The sequence below is a fragment of the Dermochelys coriacea genome, chromosome 7, assembly GCF_009764565.3.
Source record: "Dermochelys coriacea isolate rDerCor1 chromosome 7, rDerCor1.pri.v4, whole genome shotgun sequence".
Classification (NCBI taxonomy): Eukaryota; Metazoa; Chordata; order Testudines; family Dermochelyidae; genus Dermochelys; species Dermochelys coriacea.
The window spans coordinates 7,714,609-7,736,345 of NC_050074.1; the positions used below are offsets into that span (position 1 = coordinate 7,714,609).

Below are 21,737 nucleotides of genomic sequence, written 5' to 3' on the forward strand. Positions count from 1 at the left end.
CTACTTACAAGAAATTGGGATGATTTAGCACAGACTGCAGGACAGGAAGCCTACGGCTCCTGCACATTTGGCCACGCAGGTATCTGCAAGGAATATGGGCTTGGGATCTGAACTATGCACACCGCTGTTGTAATTGGTTTCCGTGTGGTAATATTCAGTATCTTTATTCCATCCATGTGCTCTAAATAGCTTGTAAATGACAGGTCCTGCCTTTCAACTCCAGCAGTTCCTAGAGATGTTGTCACAGATTTAATTTTTGCTGTAGCCTCAAGCGAAGCAATAATCATGTTTCCTTTTTCTGTAGCTAGGGTACCAGCTCCTTTGCTAGCTGCTTCTAATTCCATTCCATGGTACTGAGCTGTTTGATGTTTTCTGAAGCTCCCCAGAATATTTCAGGGGAAGATTTACTTATGTAACATTTTTTGGATTGCCAGCACGTGAGTAACCCCATCTGGAAGGTGGTGGGATGAAATGTAGGTATATTGGACTGGTGAGGTGCATTCAGGCTGGTGGGTGCAACATTGATCATGAAAAGACATTGGAATGGGTGGGGGTGTATTTGTCTGTGTTTTTCATAGTTGCAAAAATCAGCTGGGGTTGTGTGCTGCACAGAGCACAGACGTGTGATATGCTGCAGAGATGTGCTAGCCACAGAACATGGGTGTTTCTGGAGAGTGATGATAGTGTATTAAATACCATCTCCTCTCACAGCTTTCTCAAGCCTGCTCCATTCAAGTTGATGGCAGATCTTCGACTGGCTTCAGTGCGTGCAGGACAAGGCCCTAACTATTCAAGCAGAAATAATTTGTATGGGATTTTCAACTTGCTTAGGTGCCTTTGGAAATCCCACCCATGGCTGCTACAAAAAGAAATGGTAATTAATGCCAATGTTCTAGAATCTCAGTGGTGCTATCTGCGTGACTTACGTCACCTCTGAGATTCCGGCTCATATATCAGTAAAAATACACAAATTAATCTGGTTATCATCTGGTATAAATTATAACACTGATCATAAAGGTGAAGCCAGGTCACTGAAGATCACATGGGCCTGCTATAAAGCAAATCATTGAAGATCCAATCTTACGGCATGCATCAATAGATGGAAATACAATTAAGAACAAGGCTCTTGATAGTAAGTCGTATTTTGCTTGGGCAGGAGACAGAGCTTTCTTGGGGGCTGGAACGAACTCTCAAAGGAAGTAGGAACCACCACAAACTCCTCTCCTTGTATTCTCATAGAAGGTACCTGCCTTCACTCAGGCCTTGTCTACACTATGGGGGAGAGGGAATCAATCTAAGTTAACGCAACTTCAGCTACATGAAGAACATAGCTGAAGTTGACGTACTTAGATCTATTTACTGCAGAGTCCACACTACGCGATGTTGACTGGAGATGCTCTCCCGTCAATGGGAGAGCAATTGGCAGTTGATTTAGCGGGTCTTTACTCGACCCACTAAATTGACCGCTGATGCATCAATCGCCATGTGTCGAACCCCCCGTAAGTGTAGATAAGGCCTAAGAAAAACTCACAGCACAGCACACAGAAATAAGCTATTTTGAAAAAAACACACACACAGTTTTCCCCTTGGGGAGAGGAAGACAGACATAAGGAAAGACCACAATTAAAGATGCTAATCATGTCACTTAACACTATTGGAAGGTGATCAGGTATGTTGGTAGGTACAGAATAGAAACCAGACATTTTTCCTGGATCTGCCTGGCTGCAAAAATCTTGTCGGTTGTGCCTCATGATGGTCTGAAACCCCACTGGGACTCTGGAAGTACTTCCTCTGCAAGAGGGAACAGGTGATTCAGTAAGATTCTCCTAAGAATCTTCCCATTGATGGAGAGGAGAGCAGTACCTCGATAGTTGCCACAATCGGCCCTGTCTTCCTTTTTGAAAATGGTGGCGATGTTAGCATTACGTAAATCAGCAGGGATTTCTTCAGTGCGTCAGATTTTGAGGAGCAGCAAGTGAAGCTTGTTAGTCAGTGTTTCTCCCCCCCCACTTTCAGTACTTCAGCTGGTATGCCATCGGGACCTGGTGCTTAATTATTCTTCATTTGTTTAATTGCTTTGCAGACCTCCTCTGGTGTTGGTGGGTTGGCAAGAGTTTCCCAGATTGGGTGCTGAAGGATGGAGTTGATGGTGTCATCAGGCACTGTCATTTCTCAATTTAGATGCTTTTGATCGTGTTCCTTCCAGCGCTCTGTGATGGATTTGTTATCTTTAAGCAGGGTCCTACCATCTTCGGATCCCAGAGGTGTGAGGCCACCAGAAGCTGTATATGACCTTCATCAATCTGACCAAAGCCTTCAATTGTCAACCATGAGGCTGTGTTTAAAATCATGTCAAAGTTTGGCTGCCCAAGCAAATTTATCACCAATGTATGACTCCTCCATGACCGGGTGACTGTCTCCATCCGGTGCTGTGGCTCTACCTCTGAGGCCTTTGTCATCCGAACAGATGTAAAACAAGGCTGTGTACTGGCACCCATCCTTTTCTCCATTTTCTTAGCAGCTATGAAAACACTAACCCAAGACCATCTACCCTAGGGCATTTGACATAATACTGTCTTCCCATCCCAGGACTTCAGTTATTATTGTAACTGAGGACAGAGTTAACAGATTGATATGAGGCAGAGGAGAAGCTATAAAGGTCTTTATGTGCCCCAGTCCTCTTTGGCATGTTCCACTGTTTTACAAAGCCCTAATGTAAGCTTGCAGGAGAATGTAATTGGAGCCACATTTTTCCCAATTGCATAATTAGGTTTGCATAATGAGACATGAACATTTTGTAAAATTGAAAAATGTAAGGCTCATGCCCTCTTTGGCTGCAGACCAGTTTCAGAGGGTTGGTGCCTTTCTCAGCCATGGCCAAAGATCCTCACTTTCTCTACTGAATTGCATGGCGCATCGGGACAAATTCAACACTGATGTAAGCAAAACAGCTCCTAGTCAATGGCACTTCAGTAAAAGTTGTACCTGCTTACGTCAGGGCTGAATTAGATCTAGTGTCTCTCTCTTACCCCCAGGTCCTCTTGTTAATTTCAGTGGAGCACAAAGGGCTGTTCACACGGATCCTGTTGCAGGATTAGGGCATAAAACTAGAAATCTTAATTATCTACACATGGTTCCTTTAACTGAATAATACAGTCACTGGATCCATATAACACACCATTTAATTAAAGGGAATGTAACATACAGAGATTAATGATAGAGGGGTTATATCCCCCGGCTGGCCTGGGAACTCGGGGGAAACCCCCAGGAGGCACTGGAACCTGTTGTGGAGGAAAAGGAGGTTTGGACCTCCCTACTCTCCATGCTGCCGCTGCTGCGAACCTCACCAGGAAAAGCGACATAAAGGGGGAAAGAAGAAAATTTATATGAGGTGTACATTGTACACAGGGTACTGATTTTAGCTTTTAATCAGCAAACGCCAATAAAACACCCTAATTACCCCCCCCCCAATGAAATCAGTGTTTATCCAACGAACATGAAAAACACATTGGAGATGATTACTTGTATCCAAGATAGTGGTTTTCAACCTTTTTTCATTTGCGGACCCCCAAAAATTGTCAAATAGAGGTGCAGGTCCCTTTGGAAATCATAGACACATGCATCTAGCTAGAAAAAAGGTAAATGGGTACGGTTTATGGTGTGAATTTAACAAAGGTGCTGAGACTTGTTTGGGATGGGAATCAGGCATGTATTAGGCTATTTTTCCTTTTTACCCACAAGGATGAAAACTGCTTTGGCAAGAAATAACGTAGGAATATTTAGGAACTGATCAAATGTTGTATAAAGAAATTCCATAGGCTCCTTCACTATTTGCATTTTATAACCAGACTTGATCTGAGTGTGCAGGGCCATTGAAGGCTACCAGCTTTGTCACAGGAATAGGGGCACGGAGGGGGGCTACAAAACCAAGATGTGCTCTACAGTGTTGCTCCTTTGGCCCCTTATTAAACAGAAACATAGACCTTTTGTCTAGCTATTTGCTGCTTTTACAACTGTCATTAGTGCAGATTGTGTCAGGCAGCAGGGCTGGTCTACACACAGGTTTTGTACCAGTCTATCATATTTGTGTGTGTGCGTGTGTGTACGCACGCACGTGTGCTTTTGTAACCATAGTTATACCTATACAACTCCTAGTGTGAATGCAATTATACTGGTGTCAATGTACAAGCATATCACTATAGCTTATTCCCCTTCCTGTGTGGCAATAGCTGTGCCATCAAACGCATCTTATACCAGTATAACTGCATCCACACTAGTGGAGCGGTACCGCTTTAACTATACTGGTTTAACTAACACGTTACCACTTTTGTATCTAGACAGGCTCTCAGTAAAAGACACATGAAATTCTTATGGGGGAGGGAGCAGAACTTGCTTTGCCCAAATGGACCAATGTTCTTGATAGCCCTTTATTTCCTAATCCCATTGACACTGACAGTTGGGATCACTAGACCATAAATGCTAGATAGGCAGTGTGCGGAAATGCTTGATCTGGAACCCAGGAAACCTGGATTCTGTTCCCAGCTCTGCCCCCAACCTGCTGTCTGACCATGGACAACTAATTTGTGGCTCTATTTCCCCTCCCACTCTTTGTTTCTATTGTAATCTCCTTGGTGCAGAGACTATCTGTTATTATCATAGACTCATAGAAATGTTGGGCTGGACAGGACCTCGAGAGGTCATCAAATGCAGCCCACTGCACTGATGCAGGACCAAGTAAACTGAGACCGTCCCTGATGGGGGTTTGTCCAACCTATTCTTAAAAACCTCCCATGACAGAGTCCACACCCTCCCTTGGGAGCCTGTTCCAGAGCTTCCCCATCCTTACAGTTAGAAAGTTTTCCCCTAATATCTAACCGAAATCTCCTGTGCTGCAAACTAAGCCCAGGACTTCTTGTCCTACCTTCAGTGACTATACAGAACAATTGATCACCATCCTCTCTGTCCCATTCCTGCACATTTTATGTGTATCTAGAGTGTCTTGCGCTGTCTCGGTTGGGGCCTCTACATGCCACCACCATACAAATCATCTTGCTTTCTTCTTCACTTCTTAGCATGAGCAAATTCAAGCAGCTGTTACCAAGAGCTTAAGTATTAATGAAACTACAGTGAGCTTTAACCACCTTATTTTCAAAAGGCAGGGTGTTTGGAAGCTATTTAACACTTGGATTCTTCTTCTGCCTGTTTTGTTCAGGTCCTATTAGCAGTATTTTAGTGAATCGTTTTGGCAGCCGACCAGTGGTTATTTTTGGAGGCCTGCTGTGTGGAATTGGGATGATTTCGGCGGCGTTCTGCACTAGCATTTTACAGCTTTACATCTGCGTTGGAGTCATTTCAGGTAACAAACAAGCTTTCCTTTTGCCCTTTCTCTTGAGATTTCTTTTCTAAGGCAAACCTCTGTCCTCCTGCGGATACTTAAACAAGTGCATAACTTTACACATCTGAGTAGTCTCACAACCAGGGCTACTCACCCAAGTAAAGTTACACATGCTTAAATGTTTGCATGACCAGGCTTACACTTCTTCATAACTGTGTTTTCAGCTTACTTTGTGTGAGTCTAAAGTGTGGCAGGCTCTTTGCAGATGAGGACAATTCAGGACAATAATGGAGATGGTTATTAGTGCCCCTCAACTCCTGCTGAAGTCAGTGGACCACACGGCACCTTGCATGATCAGATAGACCTATCTTAATATTTTTCTCTCTCTGAAGATGGCAATTTGTATACAAATTGTGGATCTACGAGAGTTCAGGTTTTGTTGATAGTCATTTTGGTGGGGAAAGGGGAGAGGGGTTCTTTTATATAAAAATAATAAAAACTAGAGTTGGTTGGAAAGCAAGAAATTTTTCCTTTAAAAATTTCCTAAAATGTAGTCCCTTTTTTTTCATTGAAAAGGTGGAATTCTAATAACCCTTTAAGCCAAGAAGTTTTCTTTTCCTGGAGTTCAACGGTTGGTTCAGTTCTGAATGGCTAAAGTCAGCAGGGATTTTGCTGTTGACTTCAGTGAGAGTTGGTACAGCCCTCCGTCTGCCCGTCTGTGTATGGGGACAGCAGAATCCATGTATAGCTGGGTCGGTACATCACACCTCAAAGCACCCCTGGGCAGAGTTCACCAGGAGGAAGAAGTCAGGTTGTGTGTGCTAGAGCAAGAATTCTGGGAGGCAGAAAGAGTCCAGGATTATAGGAAAGGTTTGCCGAGAGGTGCTCCCACTTATTTCCCTGGCTCGGATGAATTGCTTCCCTATAGTTCCCCCTTCTGGGTTGGTACCGTGAGCGCTTCCCCTTGTTCCTGTTACATTTCACTTTAGTCACTGGGAAGAGCTTCAGAGAAACGGCCCTGCCTGAGTTCTCCAGCTGCCTCTGGGAAGAAGTGTGGCAGGGAGGAAGCAATCAAGTCCAGCTACAGGCATCCTCTGTGTTTTCTGAACCCTCCTCCTCTCACTCCCACTCCCATACAGCAAAAATAATCCACTGATTGCTGGTGAAATCTGTTCCCTCTCCAGTTTATACAGCTTGTTTCTGTTAAACCCTCAGAGTGAGCCAAACCTGGCAGTTCCCAGTTAGGTTAAGGCTGGCTCTGCACTAGAGCGAACAGCATCTTCTAGTGTGAATGCCTAAAATTAGACTCTGAAATTCATAACTAGGCACATGGGGATGGGGGCTCTGAAAATCAGGCTTCTCTAGGTGCCTAATTTTCAGCATCCATTTGATCATTTTAGAATAGATGTTTATAATGTTGCCTCTAGTGCAACTAGAACATTTGTTTGAAAGCATGACACGTTACGCTAAAGTACTGACTTTACAGCATCTGAGATGTGGAATTAATATACTCCGTGCCACTGTGGCTGCACCAGATAGCCCTGATGTCTGATAATGAACTCCAGGGGCTAAACTTGTAAGATTAATAACACAGTTTACTGGCAATGGGGAAAAACATAAATTGGGACAGAAAATTTATGACCATGCTCCCCTACACCCAGACTGTCTCATTAAATCTGGTTGTGAAATGTTACTTCATGCACCTAAGTAGCTTGTTTTTTTTTATTTCTTACGCGGTTCTGATTGTGCCACCACATTTAGGTGACACCCTGTTGTCACTGAGCGAGCAACAATTCACACAGCTTCTTGGAAGGAGAGTCTAGAAATAAAAATAACCTGCAATTCTTAACCTCATGTGCTAGTCAAAGAGGCAATGGATCCAGCTATAAGCCATTGCCGAGCACTTGATTGCTGCATTCCCTTACAAACAAATGCCCTGTAAGAAATCATAATAGTTAATGTAAAACACAAATCCTTTGTTATAGACGATATAAGCATTTCACACTATCAACCAGGAATAGATGTGCACCAATATGGAACATTGTATGCCTTGGGATAAATGCTGAGCTACAGTAAATTGCCACAGTGGATCAGACCAGAGGACTGTCTCATCTGGTATCCTGTCCCTGACAGTGCCCCATACCAGCTGCTGCACAGGAAGGTACTAGACTCTTCCCCATAATGGACGATTATGTAATAAGTTGCCCCTAGGGGTAGCGTCTCCTTCAAACTATAATTATTTATTATTTGTATTGGGCTAACACACAAAGGCCCCAATCACAATCATGTCCTTGTTGTTCTAGGTGCTGTACAAACACCCAAGAAGCTTCAGGTCCAGATTTTTGCACCTAAAGATGTTGCTAAGTAACTAGCGTGCAAAGTGCCTAACTACAAATGGGCCAACATGGTTTTAAAAATCCCAATAGGCCCCAAAGAATTTACCACAGGAATTGAGTCTCTTTGAAGAGGTTTGCATCACTGTGCTGATAAGACTAAATGACGCAGTTGCAAGTTGCCTCACAAGATCCATCAATCCAACAAAAATCAGGGAGTGGTGTTATCTGATAGTGCAAGCGCAGAACTCACCCCCCTACTTATTTGTTGTATAACTGTACTGGTTTAACTGGTAAAACTCCCCCAAGTGCACAAGGCCTTAGACACACCTATAATTTCCTGGGATCTGCTGCTAGTGTGATCAGGAGCGAATGAGAATCCTCTCAGGAGAGAAGAAAATGCTTTCAATGCTCTTAATTAGCTCGATGCTCCTAGTTATATTTGAAATGTTTTTTCAACTAGTTTGTTCAGATCTGACACGGGAGCATTTAAGGATAAATATAAAGTCATCCTACTGATCACATGACTGTGGAAAAGTAATTACCTGAGAGATACATATACAGCAATTTACAGTGAACTACACTTCTACTAGGGTCCTGCTTAGTTTGACAAGGAGAGACACTTTGACTGGGAAGAGCATGCCCTGTGTACTTCCAAGGGATAGAGTTAAAACGAGAAACCCACCAGCAAAAGATCTCTGCTAGTGGCCCTTGCCTTTGGCATGTTAATAGCATCTCTTCAGAGGTATAGGTTAGAAACATGAATGTATCAGTTCATACTGTCTAGATAGACACACCATTCTCAACTGCTCTCTCAATTGAGGTCTGTCTTTTTTCTATTTATATCAGAGGTGGTCAAACTTACTGACCCTCCGAGCTGCATACGACAATCTTCAGAAGTTTGAGAGCTGGAGTGCACTTGCCAGGGCTTGGGGCTTCTGCCCTGCAGCAAGGTGATGGGGCTAGAGGCTTCTGCCGTGCAGGGTCAGGAAGCTCGAGGCTTCAGCCCTGTGGGGTGCACCTGCTGGGGCACGAGACTTCAGCCCTGCTCCAAGTCCCAAGCCCCGGAAGGTGCCTCCTACGGGGCAAAAGCCCCAAGACCCCCGCTCCCTGCTGGACAGAAGCTCCTAGTCCCACCACCGCACCACAGGGCAGAAGCCCTGAGCTGCCCCAAACAATCTGGTAGGCAGAGAATGAGCGGTGGGGAGGGGGCTCTGAGAGCCATAATTTAACTGTAAGAGAGCCGCATGCGGCTAATGAGCCAGTTTGGCCACCCCTGATTTATATGTAGGTCAGATGCAAATTCATGTAATCACTAAGTCGGGGAAGTGGTACCCTGCCTGATGCAAGGGAGCTGCCATCTTTCGGATGATGTATGCAGTGTTGTTGTAGCCGTGTGTCCCCCAGGATATTAGAGAGACCATACTACTTTGTCCACCTTATCTTTTGAATGAGACATAAAACCAAATACCTGACCACCAGTGGTCATTAAATATCCCCGAGCACTTATAATAAGATGTGTGGTGGTTGCCCTGTTGTTCTGGCCAATTCAGATATGTACATTCTGCCTAACTCTAATTGCCTTTGCAGTTTCAGTAGGGCAGGGTTGTAATCTTCACTTCCTTTCCAAAGCAGTTTTGAGGTGGTGCTGTGTATTTTTTAACAGCTGCCGTGTTCCACCCCAGAGGCTGCAGCCTTTCAGATTGTGTGATGTCATCCCATTATCTCTACTACTGAAGTCATGGGGGGGTCATGAGCATTGGTTAATGCTGGCAGAGGAAGCTGGCAAGAAAACGGAAATAATTCACAAACATTGTCAAAAATGTTTGTTTCTGGGTTTTTTTGTCTAAATGTTTTTGTGAAAATTTTATGGCCAACCCTTATTTACACCGCACTTTGAGATCCTCCGAGGCAAGACCTCCATAGAAATGCAAATATTGGTTTATTAATTATTATTATTCCTGGCATTGAGAGAGCTCTTCCCTGTTTCAGGATCCAACCCTTGTTCTTGTTGACTTCAATGGGAGTTTTGCTTGAGTAAAGACTAAGGGCCTGGGGTATTTAGGTGCCTAACTCCTATTCATTTCAAGAAAAGGTTTTGAGGATTTTGGCCTAAGGGCCTGATCCAAAGCCCATGGAAATCAGTGGAAAGACATTGATTTTAATGGGCGTTGAATATCAGACACTACGGAGATGTCAGAAAACCACAGCCTTGTGTTGAGCTTTTTTTGAAAATCTGGCTCTGGTTGTGGGTGCTGGGCGCTTGAAAAATGTGGCCCTGTGCTCTATGGAAAATCACACCTCCTATGAGGCCATTGAAATTTAGCCCATTAGGTTATGTCTAGGCTGTAATCACAGGATGTGATTGCAGCTTGAGATGACCTACTGCAGCTAGCTTTAATCTTGCTAGCTCGGGCTCTGGAACAACAAAGCCGCGGCAGTACGAGCTGCAGCCCTGGCTGTACAAACCCACCTGGAGCCCTGAGTAGTTAGTCGCTGGCTAGCCTGTGCTGAAACACATGCTGCCAGGACCTGAGCTACTGACAGTAAAACTAGTTTGGGTGTATTGTCTTCAGCTGCAATCACAGGGTGTGATTACAGTATAGACATACATACCCTTACTGATATGTAACAGAGAACAGTAGTTATTGAGCAAGGCTCCTGATAAAACCATTTTATGGACAAATTCTCAGAATAATGGGTGAAAGGATGGTTTCCGTCATACCCAAATTACTTCTCTTCATCTCAGACTTTCTCTTCTAGGCCACCATGATACAGCCTCTCTAATTTATTTGGAACAAAATGCCATGTGCTGGGATCAATTTAAGGTCTGGGATCCCTCTTGCTGTGAGAGCAAATGAGAAGAAAATGGATATAAATATTTCAGAATAAAATTAGCAAAAAGATTAAAGTAATTAGAACATCCAGTCAGTAAGTTTGAAACTTGGATCCTAATTAGCAGGAACAGAATGAGGTTATATTAAATTAATTTGTGTCGCTTGTAAATTAATGGTCAGATAATACAGGATTCTAATTGATTTGGTTAAAAGGATAGTTGGCTTCTTACCCAATTTTTATTCTCCTCAAAGTGACTCTTTTGGCCAATGCATATTGTAGATTCCTGTGAAAGACAGTCCATTAAAATTAATGGTAAATTTCCAGACTCATCTGAGGGAGGCTGGAAAATCTGGAGTTAAAACTGCAGTTACTTCCATTTGTGCAGCTCTCTATGATTACTGGGTTATCTTAGCAGGGGAAATTTACTGCTATTGCTGAGAGCCAGCAGGAGAACTATATCCTGTAAATCTCACTTATGCTTGCTTTTTTTTTTTTGGAGATCTTAGGCCAGATTTTTAAAGGTATCTAGGTGCCTAACTCTCAATGCAAGTTGGATGCCTAAATACTTTGAAAAATCTGGCCTTTAGTGTTAGAGGCCTTGAACTAGCCTTTTGCACAGTGGGGAATTTCACCCGTTGTGCAATCTATACCAACTGAGGATCTGTCCCACCACATTTATGGTCTACTTAGACCCAACAGGTCAAGTTAAGGACTGTGCTTCATACCTATGTCTGAATTTCCTACCAAGGATATAGCCCTAAGGTTATTTGAACATGTATTTGTTTTCAGAGTAGCAGCCGTGTTAGTCTGTATTCGCAAAAAGAAAAGGAGTACTTGTGGCACCTTAGAGACTAACAAATTTATTAGAGCATAAGCTTTCGTGAGCTACAGCTCACTTCATCGGATGCATTTATTTGTTTTGTAACTTCTTTTGCATTTTCAGAACATTAGGTTAATTTTTTTAAATGGAAGCTTGACAGCTGGAAAGCAATTGTTTAACACCATCTTGGTTATCATAGTATATATGGAATTTGAGCTGCACAAAACCAATGGAATTCTGAGTAGCTAATATTTCTTATTAACAATAGTTTTCCTTAATTAATTTGAAGGGCCTTGACATTCCTACATTTTATGCTGTAAAGTGATATGCTTAATCAAGTACTGCACAATTAAACAAATTAATTATATAGATTAACGAACTGGAAAAAATCGGCATGGTGCTGTTTTCAAGATTCACATTTTCCAGTATTCTCAATTCAAGGGTGAAATTTCAATTTTGTTTTCCTCAGAGGTTAAGAAAAACAATTTTCCTTCTTCTTCCTTGTAACAACCTTTTACATACATGAAAACTGTTATCATGTCCCCTCTCAGTCTTCTCTTTTCCAGATTAATCAAACCCATTTTTTTCAATCTTCCCTCATAGGTCATGTTTTCTAGACCTTTAATCATTTTTTGTTGCTCTTCTCTGGACTCCCTCCAGTTTGTCCACATCCTTCCTGAAATGTGGCACCCAGAACTGGACACAATATTCCAATTGAGGCCTAATTAGAGCAGAGTAAAGTGAAAGAATTACTTCTGGTGTCTTGCTTACAACACTCCTGCTAATACATCCCAGAATGATGTTTGCTTTTTTGCAATGTTACACTGTTGACTCATATTTAGCTTGTGGTCCACTATGACCCCAGATCCCTTTCCGCAGTACTCCTTCCTAGGCAGTCATTTCCCATTTAGTATGTGTGCAACTGATCAGTGGTAAGAAAGCAGCCTTGACCAGCTATGTAATATGGCCCTCTGTGCTGTCAAAGAAGTGAAGGTTCAAATTCGTTTGACTCCTCAAGTTCCACACCTTTCTCCCCTCTGGCAGTTTAACAACATTGGGGACAGAGTGAAATCCTGCAACTCCCCAGAAGCCTCTCAGTGAAAAAGGCGAGTGCCCATAAGCACCCCCAGCAGTTCTTCTATTCAGGAATGATCCTGGCCACTTGAAAGCAGCTCTACAGCTCTGAGCCAGAGACCACACCATCTTCACCAACACTTTATGGTCAGTGGTCTCCAGGACTTCTGATGGAGCTACAGTGGTTACTGAATACCATTCTCTATTGCTCATTGGCAGAATGCGTTTAGCAGCAGCTATATTAACTAGGACAACTTCAGCACCAGGAGATGGTCAAAAGCCTGGTTTAAAGTCAAAAGCGCCAGTCAAGTCCAGGTCTGTTTAGTTGCATGGTCACTAAAGTGTGTGTGATCAGGTCACAGAGACCAGGCCATAATATAAGATGCTAGCAGTGGCAAAGCGGCCATCGTTTTTTTGTAATAGATGGGTACTGTTATCATGCGAAGCTGTTGTGTCTGGACAAAAGCACTTGGGATCTGTTAACTTCTATTTGGTCTTGTAGGGATACAGATTTCCATATTCTGTGAGCCATGACTATAAGGGTGAGATTTGCAGCCCATGGTAAGGGGCTGGAAAGTGGCTTTAAGCCGCCTTTGCACCTCCTGATTTTGGGTTGCTCTGGGGCTGAAGTGGCCCGAGGTATAAATTGGACAGCAGCGGGGGACTTGCAAAGTTTCAGCAGCATCTCAAGGTTACTCTATGGGCCACAATGCTGCCTGGAAACTCCTTAGCACTGCATGCTGCCCTGACTTCTTGTTAATTATATTACCATAAGCACCTAGGAGCCTAGTCATGGCTCCACTGTGATAGGTGCTGTACAAACACAGAACAAAAACACTTGGGCCTTCTGCCCCTAGCATGCCCCCTTTGTCAAGGCTTGCAAAGGGGTCCCTGGAGGCAGCTTTATGGCTGTCTTCCTCAGTTCCTGCATTGGGTGAATCCTTCCCCTGGCCAGAGCTAGGGCTTTTAGGGCTGCTTCATGCCAGTCCAGTCCTTGCACCTGATATAAAGGGGGCCAGAGTGCAGTGAGGATCTCGCCCTTGACTTAGACAGAGCCATATTCTGAATGGAGGAACTGGCAGTATAATTTTTACCTTTTCTCACTGTTTTTTCCCCTCCATTACAGGATTTGGCCTTGCTCTTAACCTTCAGCCTTCAGTGATAATCATCGGGAAATACTTTTTGAAAAGGAGACCAATCGCCAATGGTCTTGCCATGGCTGGGAGCCCCGTAATGCTTTGTACCCTTGCTCCTTTGAACCAGTTCCTTTTTGACAATTTTGGCTGGAGAGGCAGTTTTTTTATTCTTGGGGCAATTTTACTGAACTGCTGTGTGGCTGGTGCTCTCTTCCGGCCCATTGGAATGGCAGCTGACCCTGCTCAGGAACAAACCATCAAGCAAGCTGAAAAGACTGTAAAAGAGCAGCCCAATAAAAGCTCGGTTGAAATGGTCCATCCCAAAACTGTCAGTTTATTGAGCGGAACAGAAGAAGAGGAGGACAAAGACTGCTGTGAGAAGTTTAATAAGTACCTTGATTTTTCCCTCTTTAAGCACAGAGGTTTCCTGATTTACCTGATTGGAAATGTGCTCATGTTTCTGGGATTTTTTGCTCCTATTGTTTTTTTGGCCCCTTACGCAAAGCACCTTGGCATTGATGAATACTCATCAGCCTTCCTCCTTTCTATCCTTGCAATAGTCGATATGATCGCCAGACCCACCACTGGAATTATTGCCAACAGTAAATGGGTGAGGCCAAAGATCCAGTATTTTTTCAGCTTTTCAATTGCTTTTAATGGTGCCTGCCATCTCCTGTGCCCCTTAGCCACAGGCTACACGGGTCTAGTCATATACGCCGTCTTTTTTGGCTTGGCCTTTGGTATGGTTTGTGCCATGCTCTTTGAAACCCTCATGGATCTCGTGGGAGCTGCGCGATTCACAAGTGCTGTTGGCCTTGTCACCATAGTGGAGTGTTGCACTATACTTCTTGGACCACCTATTGGAGGTGAGCATGTTTCTATACTTAACTCTAGTGACATGTCAGCTTTTGCTCTAATTCCCAGATTGATATTGAGATAAATACATTTTGCAGAGGGGTGAGTCTAACTTCATCTTCTCCATTTCAATCCCACTTTGTTTGGGGTTTTTTTTTTTTTTTTGCAAGTAATTATGTATAGAGTAATAAAGGTCATAGATTTGTCTTCCGTGATTTCTCTTAGTGAGGATTTAGCAACATTAAAAACAAAAAGATCATCTCTCATGTGTTTGTTCCTTGGATCTTGAACCTGCATATGTTCCATATGTAAAAATTCCCATTGGAACTAACAGTTGTGTGTGTGTGACATGGATGCAGGTTGATGTCTTTAGGCCTCATCTGTCAAAAACGTAGGTGTGTAAGTGGCTTTACGCAATGTGACTACTCATATATGTAAACTTATTCACATGCATAAGTGTTAACATGCCAGGGTCTCTACCCTGCAGAGCATTGACTGCTTAAGGCCACCATCCAGCACATGGTTAATTTTAAACATGATAATAATCCCATTGAAATCCCTTTGCTGAATCAAGCCCCCCGAATTTTAGCTGATGTTTTTTATTTGTCTGCAAGGACACAATAGATCCAAGTAACCATAGATGTATATGCTTTTAATTTCTGTGCAGGTGTACTTTCTGGCCGTAAAGGAACTTGGCACACTTCCATTTATAGATTTCCATCCTCTCAGCTTGGCCAATAGCATTCCAGCTGTAAAGACTGTAATGAAGAAAACGGGCTGTTTTTTAAAAGGAAAAATAATTTATTTTGAATAGATTTGAGAATTTTTGCTTCTCCTTCTTACAGTTTTTTAAAAATATATCATATATTCCTAAAACATTTGACAAAATAGAAAATAAATATGAATGCGATCTGGGTGCCTTTATTGTTTTCTCATATGTCACATGAAAAACTTCGGTTTGTGCATTATCTTAGACTAAAAGCAGTTCAGAGCAGGGACCTATGTTATTGTAAAGTGCCTAGCATACTGTTAAGTGCTAGATATATGGGGCAAAATGGTCAGCACTGACCAGCTCTGTCACAAGGTTTCCTCAGACACGGCTTTCCCTCTGTTATCAAGCACCATTTTACAATTTGTTGCACTGCAAGCTGATGATACAAAAACAAGCTGTAACAACCCCGGATCAATACTGCAGGAAAGGTATGCAGCATCTCTGTGAATGTGATAGCACTCTTGGAAAGGAAGCTAAGCACCTAAATACTTTTGAGGCTCTGGGCCTACCTCCCAGTGAAATCAATGGGAATTAAGCACCTAAATATCATTGAGGATGAGAGCCCTAGATATTGTCTAGTATTCAGAGTAAGAGTCCTAAATCATTCACAGCTCTAAGTGCCTCTCTGATAAAGGATTGATAATTTAAGATGACATCAAGCAAAAACGAGGCCATTTGCTGTCAGTAGATGGGCATCTGGGGACCTCGTTTATGATTATAACCCTCCCTCTCACATACACCCTGAGAACCCAGGCTCCAATAGTCTGTCCTCTCATTGTGCCTTTTCAGTGCCTTTTGGCTTTGAAAGTACAAAAAAGTCCCACTTTTGAACAGCTTGCAAGTTGGTTGCAGTCACTGTGTGTGCTCCATCTGATAAAGCAAACAGAGCAGCACTTACCTTTATCAGCTGTCACCTGCCCCAGCCCAGTACTTGAACACACCTTTAATGAAACACGTGAGCAGTACTACTGAACACAACTGCTAACGATGTGCACCAGTCTAGTTTATAACATCTAGCTTTAAGTTCATTCTCCTCAAGGGTCCAGACTAACAATACGTGTTCAAACCTGCAGCAATGCCCAGAGTCACTTGGCAGGAGGTAGGATTCTCCTGTGAAAAAAATTGCCTTATATTGTGTCATTATGTGGCATGTACTGTAAATTCCTTTCCCATCGAGGAGCAAACAATATCTACATGATATAATTATTTAACATGCTTTTCACCTCTCCGGGCCTTTCATCAAACCTGATGTGGCCATGAGTTAAATGAGTTTGTATGTGACACCCAGCTGGCATTTATTCTCCATCTATCGCTGGAATAGCAGAGGGTGGTGCAGGCGAGGAGGAGCGGCTTACACAGCACCTGGATCTGGATAGGGTAACTGTCTGCTGCTAGTACAGTTAATCTGTCACCTTTACACGTGCTGAATGGCCGTCAACTTTGAATGAGGCTCAGTGTTCTGCAGGTATTTGGATATAAAACTGCTAACCAGTTATAGCACCTTTCAGCACAACTGTACGTGATAGTAAATCCAAGAAACTTGCAAGGGAAAGGTAGAGTTAATATGGGTTTGACTTCCATAGGATGACAACCTAAGAGCTGACTAAGCTTCATTCTCACACATAGTACAGAGCAGTTTAATTCTTCCTTTCGCTGTGCAGCTTACACTGTGTGGCAGAAGCAGCTGCAGTCTCTTCTTTTCACACAGAACCATTATATAATTCATGGCAAACTGACGGTTTGAAGGTGACTGTTTTCTAAGTTCTGTCATTTTTACGCAAGAGATTAAGCTAATTGCCAAAGACTGCCAATGAGGCCAAAACAGTGCTGTGTAATAGTTAGTAATATTAGTTTTGGAGTATTTTTTTCATCATTTTAATAAGCAACAAATTTATTGGTTCTTTGGCATTTAATAACCCACTGCGGGGTTCTGCTTTAATGAACTAAGCAAATTGTTCCCTGTGTGGTTTATGGCTTTTCTTATTCTCAAAGGACAAAAGGCGAGACTATTCTATTGTTGAATTTTCCAATACTCTACTCATTAAAACCCTTATTGAAATCTATTTAACAGACTTCAGATCATCCTGATTACCAAGAAGGAAGAATTGCTGTAATTAGCCTTTGGTTGATGTTTTATGAATAAGTGAGCTGTAGCTCACGAAAGCTTATGCTGAAATAAATTTGTTATTCTGTAAGGTGCCACAAGTACTCCTTTTCTTTTTGCGAATACAGACTAACACAGCTGCTACTCTGAAACCATCCATAAGACAATATATTGAAAGCTGTGTACCAGGATGTCTATAGAAGAAAGCAGATTGGTGATGAAAACCAGTTGAAATAATAATTTCTGCAATCAGTAAATATATTTAGTGGCCATAAAATACATAGTTAGTGTAAGCATACTTTGGGATAATTAATCCCCAGACTTTCAACAGATCAGTTGTCACTCAGGAAATAATTAAAGGTTACCCTTCTCAATGAGGAAAAAATGGTTTCAAAAAGTCAGGGCTTATATACAGTGTGTTAATTGCAAGAAAGAACTAAAAAGGCTATGCTTGAGGTCAATCTTATTTTAATTAGGATTTGGGATGTTAAATTCAGTCCATATTGCTCCAATGGACAGGCATTAATACTCAGCATCACAGTATCAACAAGGTTTACATTATGTTACATTTTGACATAATGGAGAACATTGACATTTCAATTAAACCAAATCTCTTCAATGTTTCCATAATCCATTGCCAAGGCATTAACCTTTGAGATGAAACTGTCACATTTTTCCTGTCATTGAAAATAGCTGTGTGCAGTGTTGTTGTTGCCGTGTTGATCCCAGGATACTAGAGATGCAAAGCGGGTGGGGTAATAGCTTTTATTGGACCAGTTGGTGAGAGAGACAAGTTTTTGGACTTATACAGGTGACCTAAAGAAGAGCTCTGTGTAAGCTTGTCTCTCTCATCAACAGAAGTGGTCCAATAAAAGATTATTACCTCACCCTCTTTGCCGCTCTAATTGAAAATATTTAACATTGGTGGCACCCTCTTTGCTTTCCCTGCAACTAATGTTTCAAGTTCTATGGAAAGCCCTTTCGCTTCTAGTTCACCAGTTCAAGTCCAGGCAAGGCTGGTAATGACTGAATGTCATTGCCACCCGATTGCTGTTTAGTGGCTTGTGAAGAACTGAATTGGTGGGACTCAGTCCCATTTCTTAATGGCCAGGTGTCCCATAAGACAGGCCACTGTCACAATTTCGGTCTGCAGCCCCAACAGAAAGGCTGAGGATTGACTCAGCGAGGTGGATCTTATTCACCCCATGCTTGATCCAAAGCCCAATGAAATCAATGCAAAGACTCCCATTGACTTCAGTGGCCTTTAGATCAGGTGATTCTTGCAGCTAAGGCAGGGGCTTGATGGCAAGATGATGGAGACAAGCTGGTGCTGCCAAAAGGACTTCAGTAATTTGGTATTTTGCACAAGCCCTAAATTCACTTAATAGCACAAAAACATCTGCTAATAAAGAATTCTAATATTTTATTATATAGTTCTATTTTTCATGTGCCTAAGAAATCTGGAAACTACAGTACAAGGCCTCCATCACTCAAAGACTTAAGCACCTGGTTAACGTTACGCAATGTGAATAGTTTAATTGACTTCAATATGATACTCACAGGATGTGAAGTTAAGCATACACTAAGCCTTTGCAGGATCAGAGCCTAAGTTATTAGAAAGTACAGAAAATATCCTATTCTGTGCTACAATCACAATAATAGCCCTGGTGTTCAGAAATGGAAGCCACCATGGATATTTCGATTTTTGCCTTCACGTCTAAACTACGTTTTTGTTTTGCAATTCACAGGAACGCTTATAGATACTTTTGGAGATTACAAATACATGTTCATTAAATGTGGAGCTGTGATGGTCTTGGCAGGAACATTCCTGTTCATCATGAATTACTACAATTACCGTATGCTGGCGAAAGAGGAGAAGGAAAGAAAAGCGATGGAAGAGGCAATGAAGGACAACAAACATTTAAGGACAGAAACAGAGGATGGCAATATCTGGGCCAAAGAAAAGATGCAGGATGGTCCGGAGGTGGAACCTTTGAGAGATGAAAAAGAGGGACTAAAAAAAGAAGTGAATGGCAAAAGTGAAGTCTAAGCTTGGTTTAACAGGTTGATTGGGAAAATGCTTTTTGTGTTTCTTAAATTGACTGTAATAATGACATGACTTTAAATTTCTAATTCTGCATTGATACTGCTCTATTTCTACACTTTGCTTTGTCTAGGAAAAGCCTAAAGGAAAAAAAAAAAGTCTAGCTTCTTACGAAGTGCTGGAACTTACAGTGCAATACCTGTTCCTATATTGTTGGAGGGCTGCATCATTTTTCTTTAACTATTTTCTGTTACCAATAGGGACCTTAAAAGCACCTAATCCCCATTCTGCTCTTAGGCCTGCTCCGATGTCCATGAAAGGCTACATCTACGCTATGAGCTAGGAGTGTGATTTCCCTGCTTGCGTACACAGACTCGGGCTGGCTCTCACTGAGCTAGCATGAGTCTAAAGAGCAGTGTAGTTGTGGTAGCACAGGGAGTGGCAGCAGAACTGAGTACATACCCACCAGTTTCAGGCAGGTTTGTACTCAGCATGGCCCAGCCATACCTCCACTGCCCCCACCCAGGCTGACGCAGCTCCACTGCTGTTAATGCACGTGCTAGCTCAACGACAGCTAGCAGAAGGATGAGTACACGAGTAGGGGGATCACATCGCTCGCTCGTAGTGCCGATGTAGCCAGAGTCAATGCAAAACCTTCCACTGGCTTCAGTGAGCTTTCAATTCGATCGTATCAGAGAGGAATCTTCCACTGCTAGGGAGCCATTTAAGTACTGTCATTATGGGCCTGATCAGTGTCCGTCGGAACCAATAGCAAGGCTCCCGCTGACATCAGTGTGTATTGGATCAGGGCTCAAGGACCTATCATGAAGGCTTAAATGCCACCCTCATTTAGCCACTTCACTTTTACTAATGTACCTTCATCACAGGGAAAATTAACTAGGCTTAATACCAATCATCTTCATTTTGAAGCCATGCTCGGTTTAAAGATTCAGCTTGAATTAAAGCCCTGGCTTCTAACAAGGCAGTATGCGCTGGTACATGGCTGTGTGTGTAAAGTAGTTCATGGTCTTGTGGACTGGGCACAGGATCTGGAGCGAGGCAGTCGCCAGCTCTAATACCAGCTAGACCAACGACTTGCTGTATGGTCTTGGGATAATGGCTCTGAGCCAAATCCACAGGCACCATAAGCAGAGTAACTTAACAAAGGTGCAATTCACTCTGTGTAGAGGACCAGCGTGAGCCCGTGCACCACTTAAACCTTCAAGAAAAGGGCAAAGTTAATTCCATCGATGTCAAGAAGCAGGGAAAACGAAGTGGGAACAATTGGAGTCCTGCAACGACTTACACACAGGGGTGCTGGGAGCCATTGAACCAAACTGTAAACCCTGTATATGATGGAAACCACTTCAAGCCAAGGTGTTCTGGCAGCACCTCTGCTTACACATCTGCTTAACTTTACTCCTGACTAGTCCCATTGACTTCAGTGAGACGATTCATGTGAATAAAGATAAGCCCATGGGTTCAAGGCCACTGGCTTCCAGAGAGTTTCACTCACCATCAACAGTTCTATGTATGTTTCCCCATCCACATGTTTTCCCATCAATAAACTGCAGATAATAACAACAGGGAGTTGTGAAGGCTCATTAGTTAAGCCTATAACGGTTTGTGTAAACACCAACACGCAGGTCCTGAGCAGTATTTGGGCACCTAACTCCTATTCCTTTCAATTGCCATTAGGCACCTAAATATCTTTGACAACCTGGGCCTAAGTATTATTAATGACTTCCTGGCGCTCTGCAAATATTGGAGAAAAATCATATTTCTTAGCTCTGTCATCTGAGAACAGTATTTAATTACACCCAATGTACAGACTGAGTAAGCCTTAGCTGTGAATGATGGCTTTTAAAAAATGAATCTTTTCTATGTACTCTGCTGCCCTTTAAACGTAGGTCAGACCAATCGTTTCCACCACAACACTCGAGGACGTGCAGTGGGGTTGAAATGCTGTTTCCATTGAAGTCAGTGGGGCTAGGCTTTCATCCTTAGGCACCATCTTGTATTTGTTGTGGACAGTAACATTAGATTTTTTTTTAAATACTCTTTATCACAGTCATGTAAATATGAACAAAACTAATGGTGTTGATGGAGGTGCCAGAACATTTCCTGAAAGCACATGTCATTTGAAAGCTTTAAGCTATTCAATAAAGCTCTTTTAACAAAAATTGTAATTGATTCAGTGTCAGTTTATGAGGATAATGTTGTGCTTTCCCTTTGTTAAGAGTCTGGTGATAGCATCACATACAGTAATTTCCATTCCAGCTACATAGACGTGGGCATATAGATTGCTGCAAACAGAGGGGGAGAATAAGCTTCATCCTTTTCCACTCCAAAAGCCAGTGGAACTCATTGCCACAGGGTAACACTGAGGCGAAGAGCAAAGCAGGATTCATAGAAGGATTGGATAT

General features: G+C 42.6%; 1 protein-coding gene across 3 annotated transcripts in view; it reads left to right on the forward strand.

Annotated features, from left to right (window-relative positions):
• The window catches only part of LOC119859385 (monocarboxylate transporter 2-like), a 61,689-nt gene extending 40,191 nt beyond the window's left edge, over positions 1 to 21,498 (forward strand). For 2 of the 3 annotated variants that reach the window (XM_043518664.1, XM_038411451.2), the window contains 3 exons: positions 5,213 to 5,356; positions 13,527 to 14,402; positions 19,016 to 21,487. In XM_043518664.1, the coding sequence (XP_043374599.1) occupies positions 5,293 to 5,356; positions 13,527 to 14,402; positions 19,016 to 19,317 (1,242 nt within the window). In that variant the 5' untranslated portion in view covers positions 5,213 to 5,292 and the 3' untranslated portion in view covers positions 19,318 to 21,487. Of the gene's footprint in view, positions 1 to 5,212; positions 5,357 to 13,526; positions 14,403 to 19,015 lie in introns of all 3 variants that reach the window. The other variant, XM_038411450.1, reaches the window with a different exon arrangement.
• Positions 21,499 to 21,737: the final 239 nt, after the last annotated feature.